The sequence below is a fragment of the Cottoperca gobio genome, chromosome 14, assembly GCF_900634415.1.
Source record: "Cottoperca gobio chromosome 14, fCotGob3.1, whole genome shotgun sequence".
NCBI lineage: Eukaryota > Metazoa > Chordata > Actinopteri > Perciformes > Bovichtidae > Cottoperca > Cottoperca gobio.
In genome coordinates, this window is record NC_041368.1 from 16440886 (window position 1) to 16465027 (window position 24142).

The 24142-nt window shown below is 42.7% G+C and overlaps 1 protein-coding gene across 3 annotated transcripts; it reads right to left on the minus strand.

Moving 5' to 3' along the window:
• Positions 1-651: 651 nt before the first annotated feature.
• On the minus strand, positions 652-23295 carry mcf2b (MCF.2 cell line derived transforming sequence b). 3 transcript variants are annotated; one of them, XM_029448477.1, is made up of 26 exons: positions 23100-23295; positions 21150-21284; positions 20826-20942; positions 20400-20549; positions 20183-20295; positions 19855-19969; positions 19656-19775; positions 18708-18899; positions 18013-18204; positions 17766-17937; positions 17475-17563; positions 17263-17363; positions 15923-15989; positions 15519-15634; positions 15313-15382; positions 15133-15225; positions 14931-15023; positions 14062-14187; positions 9323-9538; positions 6323-6415; positions 6101-6179; positions 5823-5868; positions 3774-3871; positions 3396-3511; positions 2694-2806; positions 652-2546 (listed from the first exon to the last, which is right to left on the minus strand). In XM_029448477.1, the coding sequence occupies exons 1-26, from the start codon at positions 23148-23150 to the stop codon at positions 2465-2467; spliced, it is 2955 nt and encodes a 984-aa protein (XP_029304337.1). In that variant the 5' UTR covers positions 23151-23295; the 3' UTR covers positions 652-2464. The 3 variants fall into 3 exon arrangements, with proteins under 3 accessions (XP_029304337.1, XP_029304336.1, XP_029304339.1); XM_029448476.1 differs by having other exon boundaries at positions 3774-3946; XM_029448479.1 differs by lacking the exons at positions 20400-20549; positions 20826-20942; positions 21150-21284; positions 23100-23295 and having other exon boundaries at positions 3774-3946; positions 20164-20282.
• Between the last annotated feature and the right edge of the window lie 847 nt (positions 23296-24142).

Consider the following 24142-nt stretch of genomic DNA (forward strand, 5'->3'; position numbering starts at 1 on the left):
TATTTGAATGTTTCAGTTGAAATATTGCATAAATACTAGTTCTTCATCCACTATTTAAATTGCAATTGTATTCAAGAGGAAATATTAGATGCAATAGAGGTTCCTGAATTAGCACAGGTGTTTTCACTTATTGGCTGATTAGACCTCTGCTCAGGTTGGCGATGGGCAGAGCTATGCTGTCAATTATGGGATGTCACCAAACTCCATAAAGCTGCATTCAGACCTTTGTCATAGCGAGAAAAACACAGGTGTAATTAATAAGGTTAACGAGGGCTCAGTACCATTTAAGTGTATTTAAGTGCAGCTCTGGTTAATGATATTAATTACATTGTGATTTTTATGCTGTGTCATGTCAAAATCTCTGCTGTTAAAAATGTCAGATTTTACTTTTTGACTAAGTACATCCCCCCCCTTTATCACAAACTAAATGGGTAGTGAATTTTGTTGTGACCACGTCATAAAGGCCATTAACATGTAAGATGACCTGCCTTAACAGGTGCAACAAATCTAACAGCAGTTAGGGACGTGTCAATCAAATAGTCTGTACAGGCAAGAGAAGTGAAAACACCTGTGTGGTTGCAGTCAGCTGAAGTAGTCAGTAAACCTAATCTACAGTATATGGGGAAGAAATCAGTCAGGTTGAAACAAATGAAATAATTCTGTGCTTATATTTGGGAAAATACTCATATACATTATGCATTATAATACAAGCTTTCACAATGATTCAAAATTGTGCAAAATGAGCAAAAGCAGCAAACACTAGTTAACGGTACTGTGGAAAAGACATATTATAGCCTGATCATTGAGGATGTGTGCGTGAAATGTTACTCATTAATGAGTTTGATTAGTCACACCTTATTTAGACAGTCCGGCACTCACTATCAAGTGACTAAAATGTTCCCCTGTGGGTGTTAAATACTGTGAAAATTAATCTTTATTCAGTGATTTATATAGTCCAGAGATGCTGCAGTGATCTGATGTACCTTTTGTCACTTGATAGATGAGTGTCTACATCTGACTGCCCAAAAAAAGTTTCACCATTAAGACACCGTTTAGATTTTCAACATTTACATATTCAGTTAAGTGAAAAGCTGTCAGTATCTTAAGTAATTAAATACTTTGATCCGTCTGCTCTTCAGAGCTTAACCCTCAGCACATATGGCGGTAAAGTGGCAGTGTTTTCATAACCACTTTTCACACTTTGTTTTAAAGCTGCTCAACTATTAACACTGTAAAGAAAATCAGACTGGGCCGTTTTAAAGTTCTTATTAAATCAGATCCACAATTTAACTGTAATACTTCAGCTGGCAACTATAACTAATCTATTTATAGTCACTACCTAACACTGAGCATACTTCTCTTATTGGTGTGAAGTATAGACAGCAATAAAGCAATAGGCATGTGCAGTGATTTGTCCATGCAGAGCAGCGAACAAACAGAAACATGAAGTGTCTCCTCTCAGTGGTAACAACAGTTGTAGCGGAGAAGGACGAGACGTATTTGACGGAAGAGTTGCAGAATTATTAATTAATAGATCAAAAATCAACAAATCGTCAAATTAACTCAATTTTGAAATATCTGCATTTGTTTATCTCACCAAGTTACCTAACTTACTTGGCTGCATCAACATTGTTTCACTTGTCATAGCAGGAGAAGCACAGGTGGAATAAATAACATTAACGAGGCATCGCGCACCAGACCAAGGCTAAATAGAATGCAACCATCACCAATGTTAATAATTACATCTGCATTTCTCCTGCTATATGTCTAGAAATATCTATAGAGGGTATGCAATGATATTTTCACATATACATCCCTAACCAACACAACTGAGTGGGAAAACAAACCCACTATGGTTGCTATGAATGAGGAGACCATGACTGAATATTCCTGTTTTTTTTGTCTGTCATGTGAACGCACCAAGCAAAGGCAGTCTGCCTTTGCCACTAAGAAGTGGAGTAACTATGGCGATTTGCATACCCTCTACTGACGTAGCTGGCTGTCACAAAGTAAAGCTACTTTCCATAAACTGACGGTGTTATACAAAAAGAAGCCACAATAAATAGCTGAGCTGTTTGGCACGTGAACAGTACGATTCCTGTCATATTTCATAAGAAAATAGAAATGATAAAACTTGAAGTCTCAAACTAAAGTCCATTATGTACGTATGAATAAAAGCCCCTATTCAACATCTTAACCCCGGGTCCAAATAATCTTCTGCATTACTGCTGGAAAACATAAATAAAAATAGGTCCCACATATGTGCTTTGCAATGTTACAGTTCTTCTGAGGTCTGTTCTGTAGTTTACAGCCTTCTGAAGTGAAAGTGTCACAGTAGTTTGAAAAATGTAATACGCAGTTGATGTGCTTCGATCTGATGATCTCTGCAGAGTCTTATGCCCCCTTTTGGACAGAAAGTTGATGGAGAATTTGAGTGTCATCTATCCTCTTTTCTGATTGGCACTTAGCAAGTCTCTCCCAGAATCCTGTGCAGGTCCTCAGGAAGAACACGCCCTTCTTCCCCACGACTTATGTTCCTCACCATCCTGTGTTTACACACACGTAAACACAACACAGACGCATAAGAAGTGACGATTCTAACATAACTTCAGTATTTTTATCTCTAGGTTTGTTTGCATCTCAATTTACAATTGTGCCTAATCAACATTTCTGAAAAAAGTAGCTTATTTTACCACATTCCCGACAATTCCTCATGCAGCAGCTGGATGACATCGCCGCAGTTGAAGATGATGTCATCAGTGCTGGCCATGCTGCTCTCTACCATGACCCTGTACCTGCCCGACACCTGGAGCAGAAGAAAGAAAGGTAAAACACAATAGAACGGTGCATTTTGATACTTGTACACATGCACAACAGTTCTAAATCTATATCTATAGATAGATCGATAGACAGATACATAGATACATAGATACACAGATTGCAGGTTCCATTGCCAACCAATTGGCAGTTTTTGAGCAATTTAGGATTTAGACTTATGCTGCGTTCCAGTCAAAGTCAGAGGTCGGAAATTCCCAGTTGAGCGTCAATGGATTAGTTTACAAGTGAGAACATTTGAGTGCCGTTCCATTGTACTCTTTCTAGTAGGTCAGAAATGTTCAAGTTCTCAGTTTTCTGGAACGCCGCATTATAGCCCTCTTACAGGAAGTAATTGTGTGTGTGTGGACTCCCACCACACGGTTAAGGGAGGCAACACATCTGTAGATAAGTCGAACTCTACAGGGTTCAGGCAGGACCTGTATACTTGGTGTTGCCAACCAATGGCACTTGTTGTAGTCTGTTAGTAGCTGGTATAGCTGCCAGGCTATAAATGCCCCTAGACATAACAACACATGACTTCTACAGTACTTCCTGTGCCGTGAGTAATAAACTCTCACCAGTGGGGAAGGCTGATCCTCATCGTCTGAGTCCGATAAGTTGGAGAGGTCTGTAGCTGCACCCCAGTCCTCCAGACCCTCACAGATCGCCACCGAGTGGGCAGGAATAGGCCAAGCTGCAGGTGACACACACATACACAGGGTGATCATGAAAATACTCAATTCTTCTTCTGTTTATTCCAAACAACTCTTCTGCTTGAGGAAATGTAAAGATATGTGTGTTTACTTTAATTTGAAGCCTTGCACTCTCATTGAGATCATTATTAAGGGTTGTGTCAATTCATCTCAAGCAATGAATTGTAATTACTGTGAAGACAATTATGTTACGAAGGGATTGTTGTGTGTTCTACTTTGTTGTAATCTGCGTCAGTGACTCACTGCGTCGAGGTGAATGTACGATGGGTTCCGACTGGGCGGGGCTTCTGTATATCGACTCCTCCCCCCGCATCCTGTGGGAGTTGCTTGTTGCCGACGAGCTGTGAGTGACAGGGAGACACGCTGAGCAGCCTCCCACCGACGCTCCGCCCCACGACACACACATTCCTGATGCACTAAACCCCATCACCATGGGAACAAGACACGACCACAACAAACAAAAACGAACAACAACAACAACAACAACATCCACGGTGTCACAAAAAACGAGCTCATCCACATTCTGTAAATTAAAACAGCATTCCAAGAAGTTCACAATCACATATATTTCAGCGTCTGATTTCAAAGGATGTTTGAGTTTATAACACAAATATCAATTATATCAGAGATCGCTGCAATATATGGAAATATTACTTTCAGTACACAGTATTCTACGCACAAAGGCCTTGATTGAACAGCATCTGCAAATAACCCACAGTGTGGCTTTAAGTAGTAGACGGGTGGAGTTTGTCCGATATTGTCCAACGTATGGAGAGAAAATGAAGACAATCAGTAGAACATATTAGAAAGCCACTTAGTGTGAATACGTCAAAGCCTACCCATCTGCTAAATAAAGTAGAAACACTTTAATTACTGACAAATGCTGTGTGACCTACACCTAAATCATGTACACAAATCATTCAAAGAGTGACACACATTCATAGCATCTCATTCTCCATCTATTTGTAAGAATCACAAATCTTGTGAATATATCGACTTAAAGGATAAGACTGGCATTATGTTATACTGTCAACAAACCCCATGAAAAGACCAAAAACCAACAATGTGTTCGTCCGTCGGACTGAAGATGTAAATCTTTGAAGCTGAGTCTCAAATATACAGTTAAATTTTTGTAAAAAAAGCTCTGTAATTCCCCAAAACAGCTGGGCACTGCAGTTCTTGGCAAACATCTATCTAACAGGAGGAAACATTTGTTGGGGACTATTTTCAGCTGTGGATTAATACACATTTGGTGTGCTATTATGTACAGCAGCAGGACAGTGTATGTGGATTGACTAAATATAAGATACCTTTGTTCATGGTGATGCAGGAACATGTCACCAAGTGCAACAGTGTAGCTCCTTGATGTGTTTTTAATAGTTTTTGGGACAATAATGGAGGTTTATGACACAGAGGAATTAGCTATATTAGGATTATGTCATGGAATTTGCTGAAAAAGAACAATACAGGATATTGCCCGCCTTATCCTTTAAGTTCTAAAATGACACCGTTGTCTTTAAATATTTTACCCCCCAAAACAATTTGTGCCAATGGTAATAATTTTCCCACATAATGAGCTGAATGAACTGATATGGATCTACGTGTCTGAAATAAAGTGAACTGACATCCCCTGTAAAGTTCCATTTGTGACACTGTCCTAGAGAACCAGTACGTCCAATGCAAAACAAGAATAAGTGCAACAACTGTAAGATCTTGGAAAACCTCTGATAGTGTTCCAAAAATGTTCACTGACTTACACTTTGACAGTCGTCTCGACACCTCTAACATCTAACACATTTGCTCACCCTGGCATATTTAAATGCTTACTTAACAACAGGATCAATAACATAAATCTTAAACACATTTAAGGACTGTTTAAGCAGCCTGGCAAGATGTTGACTGCACTGGTGCAGAATTGAGTTATTTGCAGTTGATGCAGTGTGAAGTGCTCTCCCTGGTGCTGAAACCTAGCAGCATGGCAGGTGACCATAGACGGCGTTAAAGCCGCCTGCAGGACTTGGCAGCGTGGTCATGAATACCAGTTCTCAAGGGTAATGACAAAGATGCTAATGCTACCACACATACACACACTGCACACAAACTTTACATGCTTTGTTGTAAAATAAAAATAAAAAGGTTAGGGGGGCATGTGGGTGAAATTAAGGGGTTATTTCCATCATCAACACTAGTTGAGAGAAACCTTCAAATCAGTTTCTGAATTGAGACTGGATCCCATCATGAGACCATAAACTGACACAGAGGGCGATCGGGAGGTCATGCAGAGAGATTCACCTGTCAGAGAGAGGGTTGTCTGAAAGTGTAAGAGAAGGAGCCTCATCTGAGAAAAGGAGAAGGAACAGAGGACACAGACATAATGCATTTAGGGAAATTGATTCTAAACAACAAAGTGGATTGTACCCCAAACATCTGGACATCCCTTTTAAAACTAAGCAACTCTTTTAGAAAGCATGAACAGTAAAAACAATGAAAGAGGTTAAATATTAGATCTACAGTTCTATATTGCCTGTTTACATAAACAAATGCAAATGAATTATAGCAGTAATAGAAACCTTGACGCATTTTCTGCTGGTTGGTGAGTATTTTTCGAATCTCTGTCAGCCAGGCAACTTTGACCTCAAGTGTGGGAGCCTAGACAGACGAGCACAACACACACACACACACACACACACAGCACGGACCATAACACACAAGAGAGGTTTAAGTGAATGGGCTAAAGGTACAGACACTGATACACAGAAGAGAGACAGAGTAGAAAGCAAGAGATCAAATACCTGAACTATGTACACTACTTCTCTGCCACTGTACCAGATTTCAAATTTCTTCACGTCTCCTTTCACATTTTCTGTGATTCCCACTGCACACATCTAAAGAAAGATAGAACAGTTATCACGTTTCACTATCACCTGTCATCCTTACCGACTCTACACTGTTATTCTTATTAGAAATTGCAACCAAGGATTGCACCATGTCCACAAATAATATACAGTACAATTCAACGGAAAAACACAATCGTTATAAAGGATTAATTTCTGGAAGGGCTGTTGAATTGTATTGCATTAGTTGTTGTTAGGTGTACCTCTGGGAACCATCACCTTATCGTGGTGGAGAGGTTTGTGTGTCCCTATGAACCTGAGAGCTGTGTTGTCTGGAGCCTAGTGCTCCTGGTAGGGTCTCCCAAGGCAAATTGGTCTCAGGTGAGGGGCCAGACTAAGAATGGTTCAAAAACGACTTCATGAAAGAAAGGGAAAGGAAAGGAGAGACCCTGCCCGGAGGAAGCCCGGGGCCCCTGTCTGGAGCCAGGCCCAGAGGGAGGGCCCGACAGCGAGCGCCTGGTGGCCGGGTTTGCCACAGAGCCCGGTCGGGCACAGCCCGAAGAAGCTACGTGGTGCCTCCCATCCATCCATCCTGTGGGCCCACCACTCATGGGAAAAACCGCTGGGGTCAGGTGCGCTGTCACACGGGTGGCAGTGATGGTCAGGGACCTCGACGGACCAGACCCGGGCAGCAGAGGCTGGCTCTGGGGACGTGGACGTCACCTCTCTGTGGGGGAAGGAGCCGGAACTAGTGCGGGAGGTGGATCGCTACCAGTTGGATCTGGTGGGGCTTACCTCCACGCACAGTCTTGTCTCTGGAACCGTACTCCTGGATAGGGGTTGGACTCTATTCTTCGCCGGAGTTGCCCAAGGTGTGAGGCGTCGGGCCGGGGTGGGGATACTCACTAGCCCCCGGCTGAGCGCCGCTACGTTGGAGTTTATCCCGGTGGACGAGAGGGTCGCCTCCCTACGCCTTCGGGTTATGGGGGGGAAAACTCTGACTGTTGTTTGTACCTATGCCCCAAACCGCAGTTCTGAGTATTCGGCCTTCTTGGAGACCCTGAATGGAGCCCTGCGGGGGGCTCCAGTAGGAGACTCCGTAGTCTTGCTGGGAGACTTCAACGCACACGTGGGAAACGATGGAGACACCTGGAGAGGCGTGATTGGGAGGAAGGGCCTCCCTGATCTAAACCCGAACGGTCGTTTGTTGTTGGACTTCTGTGCTAGTCATGGAATGGCCATAACAAACACCATGTTCGAACATAAGGATGCTCATAAGTGCACGTGGTACCAGAGCACCCTAGGCCAAAGGTCAATGATCGATTTCGTAATCGTATCATCTGATCTGAGGCCGCATGTTTTGGACACTCGGGTGAAGAGAGGGGCGGAGCTGTCGACTGATCACCATCTGGTGGTGAGTTGGATCAAGGGGTGGGGGAAGGGGTTGATGAGATCCGTCCAGAAATGCTGAAGGCTTTGGGTGTTGAGGGGCTGTCTTGGTTGACACGCCTCGTCAACATTGCGTGGAAGTCTGGGACAGTGCCTAGGGGTTGGCAGACCGGGGTGGTGGTTCCCTTATTTAAAAAGGGGGACCAGAGAGTGTGTGCCAACTACAGGGGTATCACACTTCTCAGCCTCCCTGGTAAAGTCTACTCCAAGGTACTTGAAAGGAGGGTTCGGCTGGTAGTCGAACCTCTGATTGAAGAGGAACAATGCGTATTCCGTCCTGGTCGTGGAACAACAGACCAACATCTTTACTCTTGCAAGGATCCTGGGGCCTGGGAGTACGCCCATCCGGTCTACATGTGTTTTGTGGATCTGGAGAAGGCGTATGACGGGTCCCCTGGGTGATACTGTGGGAGGTGCTGCGGGAGTATGGGGTGAGGGGGTCACTTTTGAGGGCCATCCAATCCCTGTACGCCCAAAGCGAGAGTTGTGTCCGGATACTCGGCAGTAAATCGGACTCGTTTCCCGTGAATGTTGGCCTCCGCCAGGGCTGCGCTTTATCACCAATCCTGTTCGTGATTTTCATGGATAGGATATCGAGCCGTAGTCGTGGAGGAGAGGGGTTGCAGTTCGGTGACCTGAGGATCTCATCACTGCTCTTTGCAGATGATGTGGTCCTTATGGCATTATCAGTCTGTGACCTTCAACAGTCACTGGATCGGTTCGCAGCTGAGTGTGCAGCGGTTGGGATGAGGATCAGCACCTCCAAATCTGAGGCCACGGCTCTCAGCAGGAAACCGGTGGATTGCCTACTCCGGGTAGGGAATGAGCCATTACCCCAAGTGAAGGAGTTCAAGTACCTCGGGGTCTTGTTCGCGAGTGAGGGGATAATGGAGCGAGAGATTGGCCGGAGAATCGGAGCAGCGGGGGCGGTATTACAGTCACTTTACCGCACCGTTGTGACGAAAAGAGAGCTGAGCCAGAAGGCAAAGCTCTCAATATACTGGTCGATCTTCGTTCCTACCCTCACCTATGGTCATGAAGGCTGGGTCATGACCGAAAGAACGAGATCACGGGTACAAGCGGCCAAAATTGGTTTTCTCAGACGGGTGGCTGGCGTCTCTCTTAGAGATAGGGTGAGAAGCTCAGCCATCCGTGAGAGACTCGGAGTAGAGCTGCTGCTCCTTTACATTGAAAGGAGCCAGTTGAGGTGGTTCGGGCATCTAGTAAGGATGCCACCTGGGCGCCTCCCTAGGGAGGTGTTCCAGGCACGTCCAGCTGGGAGGAGACCCCGGGGAAGACCCAGGACTCGGTGGAGAGATTATATCTCCTCACTGGCCTGGGAACGCCTCAGGATCCCCCAGTCGGAGCTGGAGGATGTGGCCCGGAGAAGGGAAGATTGGGGTTCCTTACTGGAGCTGCTGCCCCCGCGACCCGATCCCGGATAAGCGGTAGACGATGGATGGATGGATGGAGGTGTACCTAATAAAGTGATATATTATATATTGTTACTCTGAGGCAGGACTTGAAGCTGTAGAAAGGCGTCCTGTCACAATTGTCCTCGTCTCTGCGCTTGCAGAAGAGCAGGGCGAGGTCATACAGGAAGAGATGTCTCTGCATGGGTTTGAACCTGGCAAGCTCCTTCATGCGCACTGCTGCCCTCTTATGGCTGATCCACACACTGAAGCCTCCCTGCATCACCACACGGCCCAGCTGGCTGAGGTCACCCTGGCACAGACAGACAGGTGGACAGTGAAGACAGAAACATTGATGAACTGCACCTACAAGTGAGAAATGCATCACTTCATAGCAATGTTTAAGATACTCAAAGTAGTTCCACACAAAACACATTACATGGATTATAAGCTATTTATCAACGTGAATATATTGCTTTAAAATCACATTTTAGTTGGGGCTATTTGCAACCAAATAAGCTTTTATTTAATGTTATGATGCAGTAGAATTTGACTGAAATTTTAGGTTTTTATGCTAAACAGATCTGGGATATGGTGTTGAAATTGAAAGTTTATCAGTGTGTCCACATAGTCCTCTTTTATCAGATCATTTTTTTTATAACTTTTGAAGTCCTGTTACTGGACTACAAGCCAGCAGGCAGAACATCCTACGCTCGATGACTATCTGAAAGTGCTGTGACTAGATTTAAGGAGTGATTCCATCAGCACTTAATTCAATACCAGGACTCAATATCAATATAATGGAGGACTCCAATGCTATCTTTAGTCCCTCCCAAATGAATCATCTTGTCGATAGCGCTGCAGCCTCACTGCGAATAACACTCGACTCTGTCGCTCCTCTAAAGAAGAAGATCATAAAACAGAAAAAGAAAGCTCCATGGCTTAATTTACAAATCCGCAAACCAAAACAAAAGTCGAGAAATCTTGAAAGTAAATGGCCTTCCACTAAATTGGAAGAATCTCGTTTAGTCTGGTTAGATCATCTTAAAACGTATAAGAAGGCTCTCCGTAATGCCAGAGCAGCTTATTACTCTTCCTTAATAGAAGAAAATAAGAACAACCCCAGGTTTCTTTTCAGCACTGTAGCCAGGCTGACAGGGAGCCACAGCTCTACAGAGCCTTCTATTCCTATATCTCTCAGTAGTGACGACTTCATGAGCTTCTTTAACGATACAATTATAATTATTAGAGACAAAATTAATCTCCTCCTAACCTCAATTGGTAATGACTTAACTTCAACCTCCGGAATTCAGTAACTCCTGAAATATATTTAGACTGTTTTACTCCAATCAACCTTAACCAACTAACTTCAACAATCTCATCGTCTAAGCCAGTGGTCTTCACTATTTTTTACGTGAGAGCCACATTGATTGGACAAAGGAGAGCCACTTTTACCGCAAAGTATGAAAAGCTACATCCAGTCATAAAAAGCCTGTCTGTTTATTAATCTGTCATCCCACCCAGAACATACAGCATACAATGCAGCCAACCAATGCATTCAATACAATCAGGATTATCTTAATACTGTGATGATGTTGTCAAACTCTGCTAACAATATTTCTGCTGAAGCCAAAAAACAGTGTTTCACAATTTTTGAGTCTGAGAAGGTTTTTTTCCCCGAGCCAAAATCCATGCGATCTCTAAAGATGCCTGAGTTAGCTGTATTAGTTGTCCTTGTGTATGAGCCTTTGTTGACCAGAAAGACAAGAAAGCTGCTCTATTTCTATTAATTTTTTTAACTCATTTCTCTTCCAGGTGCGTAAATTTCGTTGAATTTTAGATGCGTCGTTTGGAAATGCGGCTCAAAATGACTTCGCTTGAAACCAGAGCGAAGCACAAAGCACAAAGACTCGTGGAGGACAAATAAAAATTCCTCTGTCCACTTGTCATGAAATTTCCTTTGCTCGTCTTGAATGGCTCGTACCTTTCTTTTTTTAAACGGGAGCATCTGTCCACAAACCACATCTCCAGTATCTTCCTCTCGATTCCGCTGTGGTTTGATGCTCCAAAGCCAAATTTTAATTGTCCTCGTTTGTCACGCTTTGTTTCTGTCCACCTGGTGTGCAACTAATTTTTTAATAAGAAATCGATCCATTTTACGTCTGTAGAAACACGTGCTAACTAGCTTGTAATGGTGAAACGAGTAAACCTGAGCCAAGCTAACGCGAGTATGAAGTGCAGGTTGGTCGTAGTATCCTTCAAATTAAATGTTCAAATTTAGCGATATAAATTATTTTTTAGCAAATGTCCATATTCATAAGCATGCTTATGATAACATATTTTTAATGAGCTTAAGTTTATTTATTTCTATACTAGCCCACCACATATCTACCCACCATTGTAGCGCTGATAGACCGGTCAGTGTAGAGTGTAGAGTCAGTGTTGGGCCGAGCAAGTTTAAATATCTTGTTTCTAGTCTATATTTGCATCTTTTATCAATTATTTGTATTATTTGTAGGCTAATAGAGCAGACACTTGTGTTGTATGTAATAGCCCTGCTTGTTTTTAGTGTTTTTATGAAATATCTGTATTGACTCCATAATCATATCTATCACCCCTTTATTTAGCCTACTGCCAAGTGAGCCACCAATTAAAGATTGGCTAGCCGCAGGAGGCTCTTGCCGTGCAATGAGTAACACTGCTAGCCATCAACCTGTCTTTTAGACCCGATTCCAACTAAACTGTTTAAAGAAGTTTTACCCTTAATTAACACCTCGTTATTAAATATGATCAACCTGTCTCTATTATCTGGCTGCGTACCACAATCCTTTAAAGTAGCTGTAATAAAACCACTTCTTAAAAAGCCTAGTCTTGATCCAGAGGTTTTAGCCAACTATAGGCCGATATCTAACCTTCCCTTTCTCGCTAAGATCCTTGAGAAAGCAGTTGCAACAGTTGTGTGATTTTTTTACATAATAATAGTTTATTTGAGGTTTTTCAATCTGGATTTAGAGTTCATCATAGCACAGAAATGGCACTGGTGAAAGTTACCAATGACCTTCTATTGGCATCAGACAAAGGACTTGTCTCTGTTCTTGTCTTGTTAGACCTCAGTGCTGCTTTCGACACTGTTGATCATGACATTCTACTACAGAGACTGGAACATTGTGTTGGCATAAAAGGAACCGCACTAAGCTGGTTCAAGTCCTATTTATCTGAGCTATCTCAATTTGTACTTGTTAACGATAAATCCTCCATGACAGTCAATCTTGGAGTTCCGCAGGGTTCTGTACTGGGACCGATTCTATTCACCTTATATATGCTTCCTTTGGACAATATTATAAGGAACCACTCTATAAACCTTCATTGTTATGCGGATGATACCCAATTATATCTATCAATTAAACCAGATGAAACCAATCAATTGGCTAAACTTCAAGCATGCAGACTGCAGGGTTACTTGTAGTTCCTAGAGTCTCTAAGAGTACAATGGGAGCCAGAGCCTTCAGCTATCAAGCTCCTCTCCAGTGGAACTAGCTTCCAGTTTGTGTTAGGGAGGCAGACACACTCTCCACATTTAAGAGTAGGCTAAAGACTTTCCTTTTGATAAAGCTTATAGTTAGGGCTGGCTCAGGTTTGCCCTGGATCAGCCCCTAGTTATGCTGCTATAGGCTTAGGCTGCCGGGGGACACCTCCCTGCTCTCTTCCTTCTCTTCCTCTCTCCTCCCCTCCTTCTCTTCTTCTCCCTCTCTATCTGTATGCATTTATGTAAATGTATGTTACTAACTCATCATCCGGGGCATCATCCCCGGAGTTTCTGTGTCTCATGTGGCAGGTTGCCACTGATAAAGTTTACGTCTGGATCATGAATCGTGACAGCGCCTGCTGCCCTGGTCCTGCTGGACACCAAGAAGCCTCTTTGACATTTTCCTGGATTCATCCAAACTTTCTCTTTTTCAACACAACATAATTTCTGTCAAATGTTGTATTTGTACTATGTTGTTTATCCTGTACACACGGCATCTATTGCACGTCTGTCCGTCCTGGGAGAGGGATCCCTCCTCAGTTGCTCTCCCTGAGGTTTCTTCCATATTTCCCCCTTTAATTATGGGGTTTCTTTTAGGAAGTTTTTCCTTGTGCGATGCGAGGGTCTAAGAACAGAGGGTGTCGTAACCTGTACAGTCTGTAAAGCACACTGAGACAAATGTATAATTTGTGATATTGGGCTATATAAATACATTTAATTTGATTTGATTTGAATAATAGTATTATTAATAATAGTATTAATAATAATAGTATTAATAATAATAATAGTATTAATAATAATATAATTATATATTGAACCATTATTAAAACACATCATTTATATGTCCCTATGGAAAACTTGTATTGGATTCAGCACTACAGTTAAACAATAACAAATATTATACAAAATCAAAATGTCATATTAATACAAAAGAATAATTTTGCCACCATCTCCAAATTGAAAAAAAGGTTATATAGTAATATCTGAACTTGATAGTAAGTATATTGTGGCAAATAGAGGACTTATACATAAACCAAAACATTTAATTAAATTGTAATGTCTTTCAGTACAATGTGAACACAGTTAAAATCGAATCAAGACAGTTATTTGGAATTTCCAAGAACATAAAACTATTGAGTTTCATTTAATAGTTCATTTGATTTATACTTGAGGTAGTAGAAAACAAAAGTCAATGGGAAATATGATAATGCAAATTAAATGAGGATTACACCGTTTTATACTGAAGCATAATAGTGCGCTATTAATTCGACATCCACTTTATCTAATCTAGTGATTTGACAGGTTGGTACCTGATATCCAGTGATGGCTATCTGATGCATGGAGTCGTTGACAGACTTCAGCAGCTCCAGCATGGAGTCGAGAGCCTCCTGCAGCTCGCAGCGATATTGCTCCTCCGTACAGTGCTTCAACAGCTCCTGAACAAGGACATAGACACAGGATGACAGGTCAGTGTTTTTCAGTATGTGTGTATGCTTTGCTGTTGGTATGTGTGTGCTTGGCTTGGCTCTCGTGTCATCGTCCATATTTAGATTTTTATAAACAAATCCTATTGCAGCGCAGACGGACCTGAATACATGATCACATGACCGTATGGATGGCCAGTCGACCAATTTGATCCAGAGTAAAGTATCTCAACAACTATAGGGTGGATTGCCATGGCATTTGGTTCACGCATTCACGTCCTCCTAAAGATGAACTGTAATAACTTTGGGGATCACTTAACTTTTCGTTTAGTCAAACAGGTCAAAATCGCCAATCTGAGATGGTAAAATTGTTAGCGTTTAACTGGGGTCACTGTAGACTCATCTTGTAGCTGAAACAATTTGGACCTTATACAAAATGAAGCGTATTTGTAAGGCCTTGATTAAAGCTATACAGCATAAGGGAATTAACTTTGCTGCAAAGATGTACAGTAAGTGCGCCACATCTCTGCTTCTTCTCCTGACAAAAGCTGCTTTTTAAGAGTCTCTTTTGCATTAAGGCAGCAAAATCTTTATTGTTCTGCCAAAAAAAGGTTTTTGAATTGAAGGACATGTATCTGGAAACAGTTTGCCTTGATGATGGCAACTAAAACCTAAATCTCTTAAACATGCATGCCATTGTGTGAGCTGCATTTCTACAGGTCTAGCCATCACTGACTGACTCAGATGTACGAGACCTTGAGAAGCAGCTGGAACTTGGCGAGGCGTTGGACTGGTTTGAGGAGGTAAGAGTCCAGACCCAGCTTGTGGTACAGCTTCTTCTGGCACTCCTGCAGAGAGAGAGAGACACCTTTTACAAATGCCTTTCAGACAACCAGTATGAGAGATTGAGTGGATCATGTAATCGTGAATCATAAATAATATATGGTATGGGACTACCTTAAAGAAGGGTGAGTCAGAGCACTGTCTCCATAGCAACTCAGAGCTAGGCTTGTTTTGGCAGTAACGCTGATACATCTGGAACTTCTCTTTCTGCTTACACACACAAATGTACAGTTAGATATATCAAGTTATATCACTTCACATAAAGTTTCCTTGATTATCCTCTTTTTTCCTCACCCGTTGCAGGAAGCAAGCCCCCACCCTCTCTGGTGTCTCCAGGCAAACCTGCAGATCTTGGAGGAAGATCCTAAATGGAGGGGAAAATTAAAGGAAATTGGATTTGCATGAAAAGACTGGTAGACAAGGACAATTTTGTGACAGCTTGTGTGTGTGTGTGTGTGTGTGTGTGTGTGTGTGTGTGTGTGTGTGTGTGTGTGTCTTGCCTGCTGTGGAACTGGTAAATCTCTGGCATGTTGCCAAACAGAACGTCCTTCTGGCTGCGTAGAGCTGAAGGAAGAAGATGAGACATGGATGGGTCCTCCATTTCTGCCCGGTAGCCCTGAGGGGAGGGTAGGAGAGGAGAAGAGAAGAGAAGAGAAGAGAAGAGAAGAGAAGAGAAGAGAAGAGAAGAGAAGAGAAGAGAAGAGAATTGATGAGAGGAGAGGAGAGGAGAGGAGAGGAGAGGAGAGGAGAGGAGAATTGATGAGAGGAGAGGAGAGGAGAGGAGAATTGATGAGAGGAGAGGAGAGGAGATGAGAATTGATGAGAGGAGAGGAGAGGAGAGGAGAATTGATAGGACAAAATAGGAAATTCAAAGTGCCATTAAAATAATCTAAAATAAACTCACCAGAAGGACAGAGAGTAGCTCGTCCACATAGATCCTCTCTGTAGCTATTAGTTCCTTCATTATATGGCTAAAAGGGTGAGAATAAAAGACAAATAGACAAAATCTGAATACCTTGGCACAAAGAGAATTTTAAAGGGCTCCTATATAGGTCACACACACAAACACAAACACACACACACACACACACACAGCTGTAGATTAATACACTATAGACCGTAGAAGCAGGGGGTCAGGCGGGCTGCAGCCTGGGTAACTTTTGGAGTCTGATATAATATTTTTATGAATAAAAGCCTTATATCTCCCACTGAATTTGCAATGCAATTTTGTTTCAGGACCATGGACAGCGCTGTTTGTTGTGTGTAGAGGGAAAGAGAGAGAGTTCACTAAGAGCAGCTGTTTTTTTTTACAGTTACAGCTGTTTCTAAAGCAGCAGACAGCTGTTTTTACAGCTGTTTATAAAGCTGCAGACAGCTGTTTATAAAGCTGCAGACAGCTGTTTTTACAGCTGTTTATAAAGCTGCAGACAGCTGTTTTTACAGCTGTTTATAAAGCTGCAGACAGCTGTTTTTACAGATGTTTATAAAGCTGCAGACAGCTGTTTTTACAGATGTTTATAAAGCTGCAGACAGCTGTTTTTACAGCTGTTTATAAAGCTGCAGACAGCTGTTTTTACAGCTGTTTATAAAGCTGCAGACAGCTGTTTTTACAGATGTTTATAAAGCTGCAGACAGCTGTTTTTACAGCTGTTTATAAAGCTGCAGACAGCTGTTTTAACAGATGTTCATAAAGCTGCAGACAGCTGTTTTTACAGCTGTTTATAAAGCTGCAGACAGCTGTTTTTACAGATGTTTATAAAGCTGCAGACATCAGTTTCTGATACCACAGCCAGCTGTTATTCTGCTAGTTCATAAATTCAAAATATATTTAGCACTCTGAAAGTGCTATGTTCTTGTGTGAGTGCTCAGATAAATAAATGTATTTGATTTTGAAACAGTAATCTATGTTGTTGTTGTTGTTGTTGTTGTTGTTATTTATCATTTCTAAGGATATTGTATGGTTCAATTAATACATTTTATTTTATGAAAGATATTGCCCCCTTGCAATTTTAACAGCATTCTCAGTCCGCCTATTCTGGGTGTTGGACTAAAATAGTGTCCAGTAACTAGTCAATACTTTTATACATCAGTAATATAGGCCTATGTCTGTTTCATATGGCCCCCATCACCTCTGTGTGCCCTAAAATTATTGCTCTCCCTTGTTCAAATGTGTTCCGCAGCCCATGTAATACACAAAGTGCAATCTTAGAGTCAGAGGTCATTCTTGTGTGACTGATTGCGTACCGTGTGACCTGTTCTGGATTGTCTTCCACCTCTGAATCCGTTTCAATCGTGGAGCCATACAGACAGCTGCGGTTGCCTTGGAAATCATGCATTACCTCGATCTGACAAAACACACATAAAACAAGAATCTCAGCTTGGAGTCTTGGACACATAAATGTCATGGCAATTCATCACACACACACACACACACACACACACACACACACACACACCTTGCGTTGGTTATTGTTCTTCCTCGCTGCTCTTTTGCCAGGTAGCAGGTCAAATGAGAACTTGGAGTTCAGGACGTTAAAGTCTACACCTGTGAAGAATGAAAATCACAAATACAAACAAATATAACTGGTGGTGACATAGCGCAGAGGAAATGCAGATAAATGACTACACATGAGATATACAAGAGAGAAGAAAACATGGACAAAATCTAAACCATGAAAACAAATCCACACTACAGAAATAAGTGTAGGAAAACAGATGAGATAAGGGGCCATTAGAGGGGGTCGTACCATGTTTGGGGGAGAAGAGGGGTGACTTGCAGCGCTGGTCGGGTTCAGGCCTGGGGGCCACCAGCTGAATCGGTCTGACTTGTACATCCGCCAACTTCTTCAGACACTGCTCTCTGTTTCTGATCATGGACTGCACCGAGTTCAGCTTCTCTGCTACCATGGAAATTTGGGACTAGAAAGAAAGAGGTGTAGGTTGAGGGGAGTTCCGGATCATGTTGCGTGTTTGTGTTCAGTAGCGGTGGGTTACCTGCAGCTGTGGGGTGAGGATGGCTTCCAACTCCAAGCTAACAATGTCCTGGCTGTTTTTCAGTGCGGATGGTGCCCTCTCCTGGTGAAAATACAAGTACTGCAGAGCTTCCTGAGCCCCCTCTCTGGTTTGGAACTTGTCGACCATCTGACTCGCCAGAAGATAGGCGCCCTCGTCACACCACCTAAGGGCCTGCACACACACACACACACACGCACGCACACACACATACACGCACGCACACACAAATATAGGACAAGAAAACACACGTTTAAAGGCACATCATAAAAAAAAATGATGTAATCAAAACAAGGAAAAAAGAAAGAAAAGATGTCATTTTAAGTATGTTGCTCCTCTTCTGTCACACTTGACACAAAAACAAAACAATAGCTTTGCTTCAGGAGCACAACTCTAAGATGGATGACAGAATGATACAGATGTGGTGGCATTGCACACCTGCATTTGTGAGAATTCATTTTTCTCTAATACTTTGATATCAAAACAAACATATAGCTTACACTAACTGTTGTTTGTGCTGAAACACAGAGCATGCACGGACAAAAAAGGGAGTCAAACAAAAATACACTACAGGGAATTATTCTTTTAATGTTTTTTCACTGCAAAAATTCAGTATATATATATTAATAATTTATATAGAGAGCCTTAGAGTCTGTTTGTCACGCCAGCCTTTTTACCCCTTCAAGGCGGAGCAGCAGGTCCTGTGCTCGGGTGAGCGAGGCCCGCTTGGTGCGTATGGAAGCAGTGATGACATCACAGCGATGTCGCAGCTCATTGCAGCGCTGGACGATGAGCGCCAGGGCATAATGGTGGTTGGCAGCCAACTGGTGGCCATGAAGGATCACCACCTGGGCACGAGCCATCTCCTCCTGATCCACAAACACACACATTTCATGTTTTAGTTTTTTGATGCAAGAAGACAATTATGAAGTTAACAGAAAACAGACAAAAAAATGGTTTATTATAATGAGCCCTAAATACTGTGTGCTGTGTTTTAATGGGCAGCAGAGGGCGACTCCACTGGTTGCAAAAAGAAGTCAGATTGTGTAGAAGTCTATGAGAAAATACTTCTCACTTGATTTATTACCTCAATAAACATTTTCCTAATGGCTAGTGTAGAGTCTTCTTCAAAAGAGCATGATGTTCATTTTGTTAAATGATGGTCCCATTTAGAGTAAAATATACGATAAAGCAGTGAATGCTTTAGGGCGTGGCTACCTTGTGATTGACAGGTCGCCACCACTGCGTTGTCCGGTTTGGGTGTTGTCCGCGTTTTCGTTTTAGAGCTATAACCCTTTTGCAGCGTGTTTTCTGTTCATGAAAGTTAATTGTAACATTTTTGTCGCTTAGAAAATCAATGTTTTATTCAGCGTTCGGTTGTGCTTTGCTCCGCCCTCTCGTGTCACTTCTGGTTCCAAGAAAACAAGATGGCGACTGCCAATATGCCAAATTCAAGGCTTCAAAACCGTAGTCCACAAATAAGGAACTAGCTAAATACCTGTACCACATGAAATCTGTAGGGGGGGGGGTGTTCTTCCACTGCAAACAGACCTACAGCTTCATTGTGTTCATTCAAACCACATCTCAAACTAACTGTGTGCATTTTGTGTGACTTTGATTATGACCTGAGCGTGTGTGTCCAGAATCTCCAGGTCCATCAACAGCTGTTCTGTTTGAACCACCGTGGTTCCCACAGATGCAATTTCCACCTCCTGGTCAGTGATCCTCTCCAGTACCTCCTCCATCTACACACAAACAGGAGTTAATCATCACAGCAGTGTAACATAGACTCAAGGCCAATACAACAGAAACCGATCATCACACCTGCTGGAAACTCATTTCATAGTGCAGCAGCTGGAGGTACTGCTGCAGCTTCAGGTGGTGTTTCTCAAAGAAGCCATCAAACGCCTCCTCCATGTCTCTGAGCTGAGCCAGGAGCCTAAAACACACATGACACACCGACAGTCGCACAAGCTGCCTGGTAACATACAGGTTTAATAAGATGTTTGTGTAAAGCTGAGAATATGTCTTATACAATCCTCTCATCTATTCAACCTTCTCTCAATACTATGTGGAACAACTTGTCTTGTTTCCAACTCATTTCTCTACAGATGTCTGAATGCTGTACTTCACTTATTCACTGATGCTGCACCTTTGAACAGTGTCCATGTCCCTCTCTGCCTCTACATCTCTTTTAGAGGCCTTGACAGTCTCCAGGTTCGACAGCAGCAGCCGTCCTTCTTTCAGCACGCTACGGATATCGTCCTGAATATGACAAACCACAAGAAAAAAGCGAATGAAAAAAATAATAATAATAAAACGTGAAATCAAAATGCAAAATCTCACAAACAACAGAGAGGAGAGCCGACCTTCATCTGTCGGTATCGGTGTGTGTGTGAGTGCAGCAGGAACTCGATGGTATTAGCTTCATCCGGAAGATCGCTTTCAGAAAGCTCTGATCCAAAGCCCTGAAGTTGCTGGGCGATATCCTTCACTGTCACTGCAAAAGTCTCGATGGCCTGCGCGCACACACACACAAACACACACACACACACACACACACACACACATTTCCACACATACAAAGAAAATACATTTTGTAATTCATGTGGTGTTTGTCAAATTAAGTAGTTTCAACTATCAAATACAAGAATGGCTAATTGCTTGCTTTATCTTTAGTTGCAAACACCATTGAGAAGTGTGGAAACATCACTCTCTCGCAAAATCTCGCTTTAACTTCTTCATATTCAACAACAGCATGCCAAACTCTGGTGGATTGACTAGCACGTACATACCGTGCGGAGGACGATCCAGTCACTTTGGCAGTACTCCACTTTGGCAGTGAAGTCTGATGTAAGGTGGTGTTCGTCAATGTAGCGCAGCAGGTCACCAACTGAACGCAGCATCACCACCTCAAAACACGGAGCCAATAAAGTAACATCATGTTTCAACTTGTTTGTAGTAAGAAAAGAGAAAAAGATATCAAAATGTGCAGGAAGAGTGTGTGTAGTGTGGAGCAGAGACAGGATTGTGCTGCATCAGATTAGTAAAAACATTTTTATAAAGTGAATAAAAGTATTTTCCCACCCCTCTATACTCAGTTTCTAGCCCCCTCTCACCGGCATCTTTAACAGGAAGTCATCTTGGCTGAAGCGGAAGCCCAGGTCGGTGCTTGAAGACGGACTGGGGGCAGAGCTTAGCAACCCGCTGGGTCCGAGCACCAAGACCAAATGCAGATTTCCTGGAAATGAGGTCTGAAAGAGGAAGAAGTGTATATTATTAGATACTTAGACACAATTATACCGTGGACTAGAAAAAGGGAACAAAGTAAAAGGAAAGAGAAATGATTCATGTCAGTCATCAATGTGATAAACCGACTTTGGTGTATTTTCCTTCCACCACATCCCTGGATTAATGCAGAGGAGTACAGGATGAGAGGAGACGGACAGTCAGTCAGAAGCATTGACAGCTGGATGTTGTTAGTCGTGCAGTCTAGCTAAGCTCAACACAGCATCAGCAGCTCTCTGTGTCAATCCGGGAAGTGTGTCGGTTTCCATAGCACTCCAGCAGGGCTGACAGTCAGCTCCTCAGACTGACTCTGCTGCTTCCTCTCTCTTCTTCATTATAAACTGCCTCGCACTTCACTTTTCCTTCTCTGTACAAACATAGAGCTGTTGTGTTGACACTTTTTTCTCGTCGGTGCATGCTTGAATTAGTCAAAATCCATTTATGATCAATTTTCTTATGGCTCAATTTCCTATGATTTGTATCTTTTTCTGTTCATTTGTGTCTCTCTTTATGTCTCTGTGTTTTTTCCCTGCAGATCATTTATCAATTAGAAATGCAGAAAAGAATTGCTGAAATACACGGCTGTGTTTGCTTAAAAATTCTAATATGTATTGAGCACAGTGGCTCATGGGTTTAAAAGCCAGTGGTGTTGTCCTATTTCTTCCAGTTTGGGTAGGTGACTACCACAAGATTGACAACCATTGAGTGCTTACCGAGTGATCTACTAATTGTGATGATTCTTTTCTCAACTACGTTTCATCTTTTCCACTTATACTTATCCTCCTCTCCTCCAAAAAACCTGCTGTCCACCTCATGTTTTTCTCAACAGTGTTCTCACAGATCCAATAGCCTTAGGAATTATTACCACGAGGAAGACTTTAACACTTCATGTACGCCTCTGTATCAGTATGAAAACAGTGTTGCTTTTGGTACACTGCTTTCACACTTATCCTCAACTATAATGCATAAAACAAGCAAAAGTCTCACACCACAGATTGTTTCCACTCACCTCTAAGGCTTGTGAGTTTATTATCCACTCGCACAAACAAGGATACAGGTATTTTAGCACAGATGGGCTTCTTCTACGACAGTGGTAAGAAAACAAACAGCTTTCTGTGTTCAGGTCTGTTGTAATCTAGAGACGATTAAACAGGAAAACTGCTGACCTAAGACTAAATGCACACAACTTTCTCTCTCACTCACCTTTCTACAGTAGCCTTTTGTACAAAAACACTACCCTAGCAAGTAAATAGTCATCTAAGTGTCATCATAAACCTGGATATGCAGTCATATAGCAGCCATGATGGATGTTACTGGATGATTACAGACTTGTCAGAACATCTGCATTTAGGTCTGTGGGCTATTCCCAAATCTATTACATAAAGCTGCATATGTTGAAAACACTCCACAGTTACAGACTGCAGTGCTAAAGCTGATACAGACTCTTGCTGTTCTGTACCTGCAGTTGCAGTCCAAACGCGCACACACACACACACACACACACACCCACGCGAGAAACACGTTTGTCATTGGCCTGTCCTGGTCCCCTACACATACTCTTAACATTGACCTGCCATCTGAATCTCAGCAGTCTCTTCCCCGATATTTTAAATATCTAATGCAGTTTGCACTGTATGCTACTGAGAGCACACCCGAACCTCTATGTCGCAGTACTGAACTGTCTTAAGAACAGCTCGTCTCTCTCTCTCTCTCTGCCCCTCTCTCTGCTGCAGTGTCCTCGCCGCCCCGTTAGAAGCCTCCCACCTCCCGGCGGAGCTTACCGCGGCCCGGCGCAGACGGGGGAACCCCCACGGCAGGTTGGACTCGGCCATGGCTTTCAGCGCTTCCCTGTTCCCCTGTTCTCCCCGGGTCCGGGAAGTCTGCAGCGGGACGTGGACCGGTATCGGGAGCGAGCAGCCGCAGCGATGGCACTGTAACCTACACTGCAGTGTCCGGGCGGGCCGAGCGGCGCGCTGAGTGCGCACCTCAGCAGATGCACTTGTGCTCCGGATGGTGGGGTGTGTTCATCCACCTGACGTCAAAGCCAAAATAAGTTTGCCACACCTCAGTTGCGCTACAAAAATGTACATCTCATTATTTACTGAAAACTACAGGCTACAATACGATGATTTAATTAGGTTATTAGTATCCTGTTATATCATTGGATAGTAACTACCACCTGGCTGTAAAATATGAAAAATAAGTTGTCTTCTCGTTTCTAAACTTAAAGATTAGCCTACTTTACCTCTTTTTGTTTAATAACTGGTAGAAAAAAGAAAAAAGAGAGAGTATTGGTTCATTTCCACTGGATCCGCTAGATGGCGCTCGGAATTTAGGAGACAGTTAACCACTTCTGGATCACCTTCTGAAAGAAACAGCAGGCATGGTCAGATTACCCTGTTATTTCCTGTAGACCTCTATGCTAGTGCCCCCAGGCCCCCCATTGACAAGTAAAACCTGTCACGTCCACCTTCCCATCAAATACAGTCACAGAGTCCGACTGTGAACAGTTCAGAGTGAGCTGGAATACATGGGACCAGGTTTTCTGTGTGTTAATTAGCTTTAGGTAACGGGATTAAAGCCCCTGTAAACTTTGTTCCAAACCCTGTATAACGTTAAATAGACATTACTATATAGGCAACTAGGGGTGTCGCAATATACACTATATTGACGATAACCGTGACATTTAAAGAATGAAATATTGATATCATGTTAATAATATACGTATGATAATATTGTGTAAATAATCCAGTGCTTCTTTAATCATGTGTCTCGCTCTCCAACTCCCCACACACACACACACACAAATGAGTGTAATTGATTT

Excerpts from the sequence above, each read along its gene's own strand:
- mcf2b (XM_029448476.1), bottom strand. The coding sequence starts at position 23,150 with ATGGCCGAGTCCAACCTGCCGTGGGGGTTCCCCCGTCTGCGCCGGGCC. Across the intron at positions 17,564-17,765 it reads CCTCTTCTCCCCCAAACATG|GTGTAGACTTTAACGTCCTG; the intron begins GTACGACCCCCT and ends CATTCTTCACAG. Across the intron at positions 15,990-17,262 it reads AATCCAGAACAGGTCACACG|CCATATAATGAAGGAACTAA; the intron begins GTACGCAATCAG and ends TCACCCTTTTAG.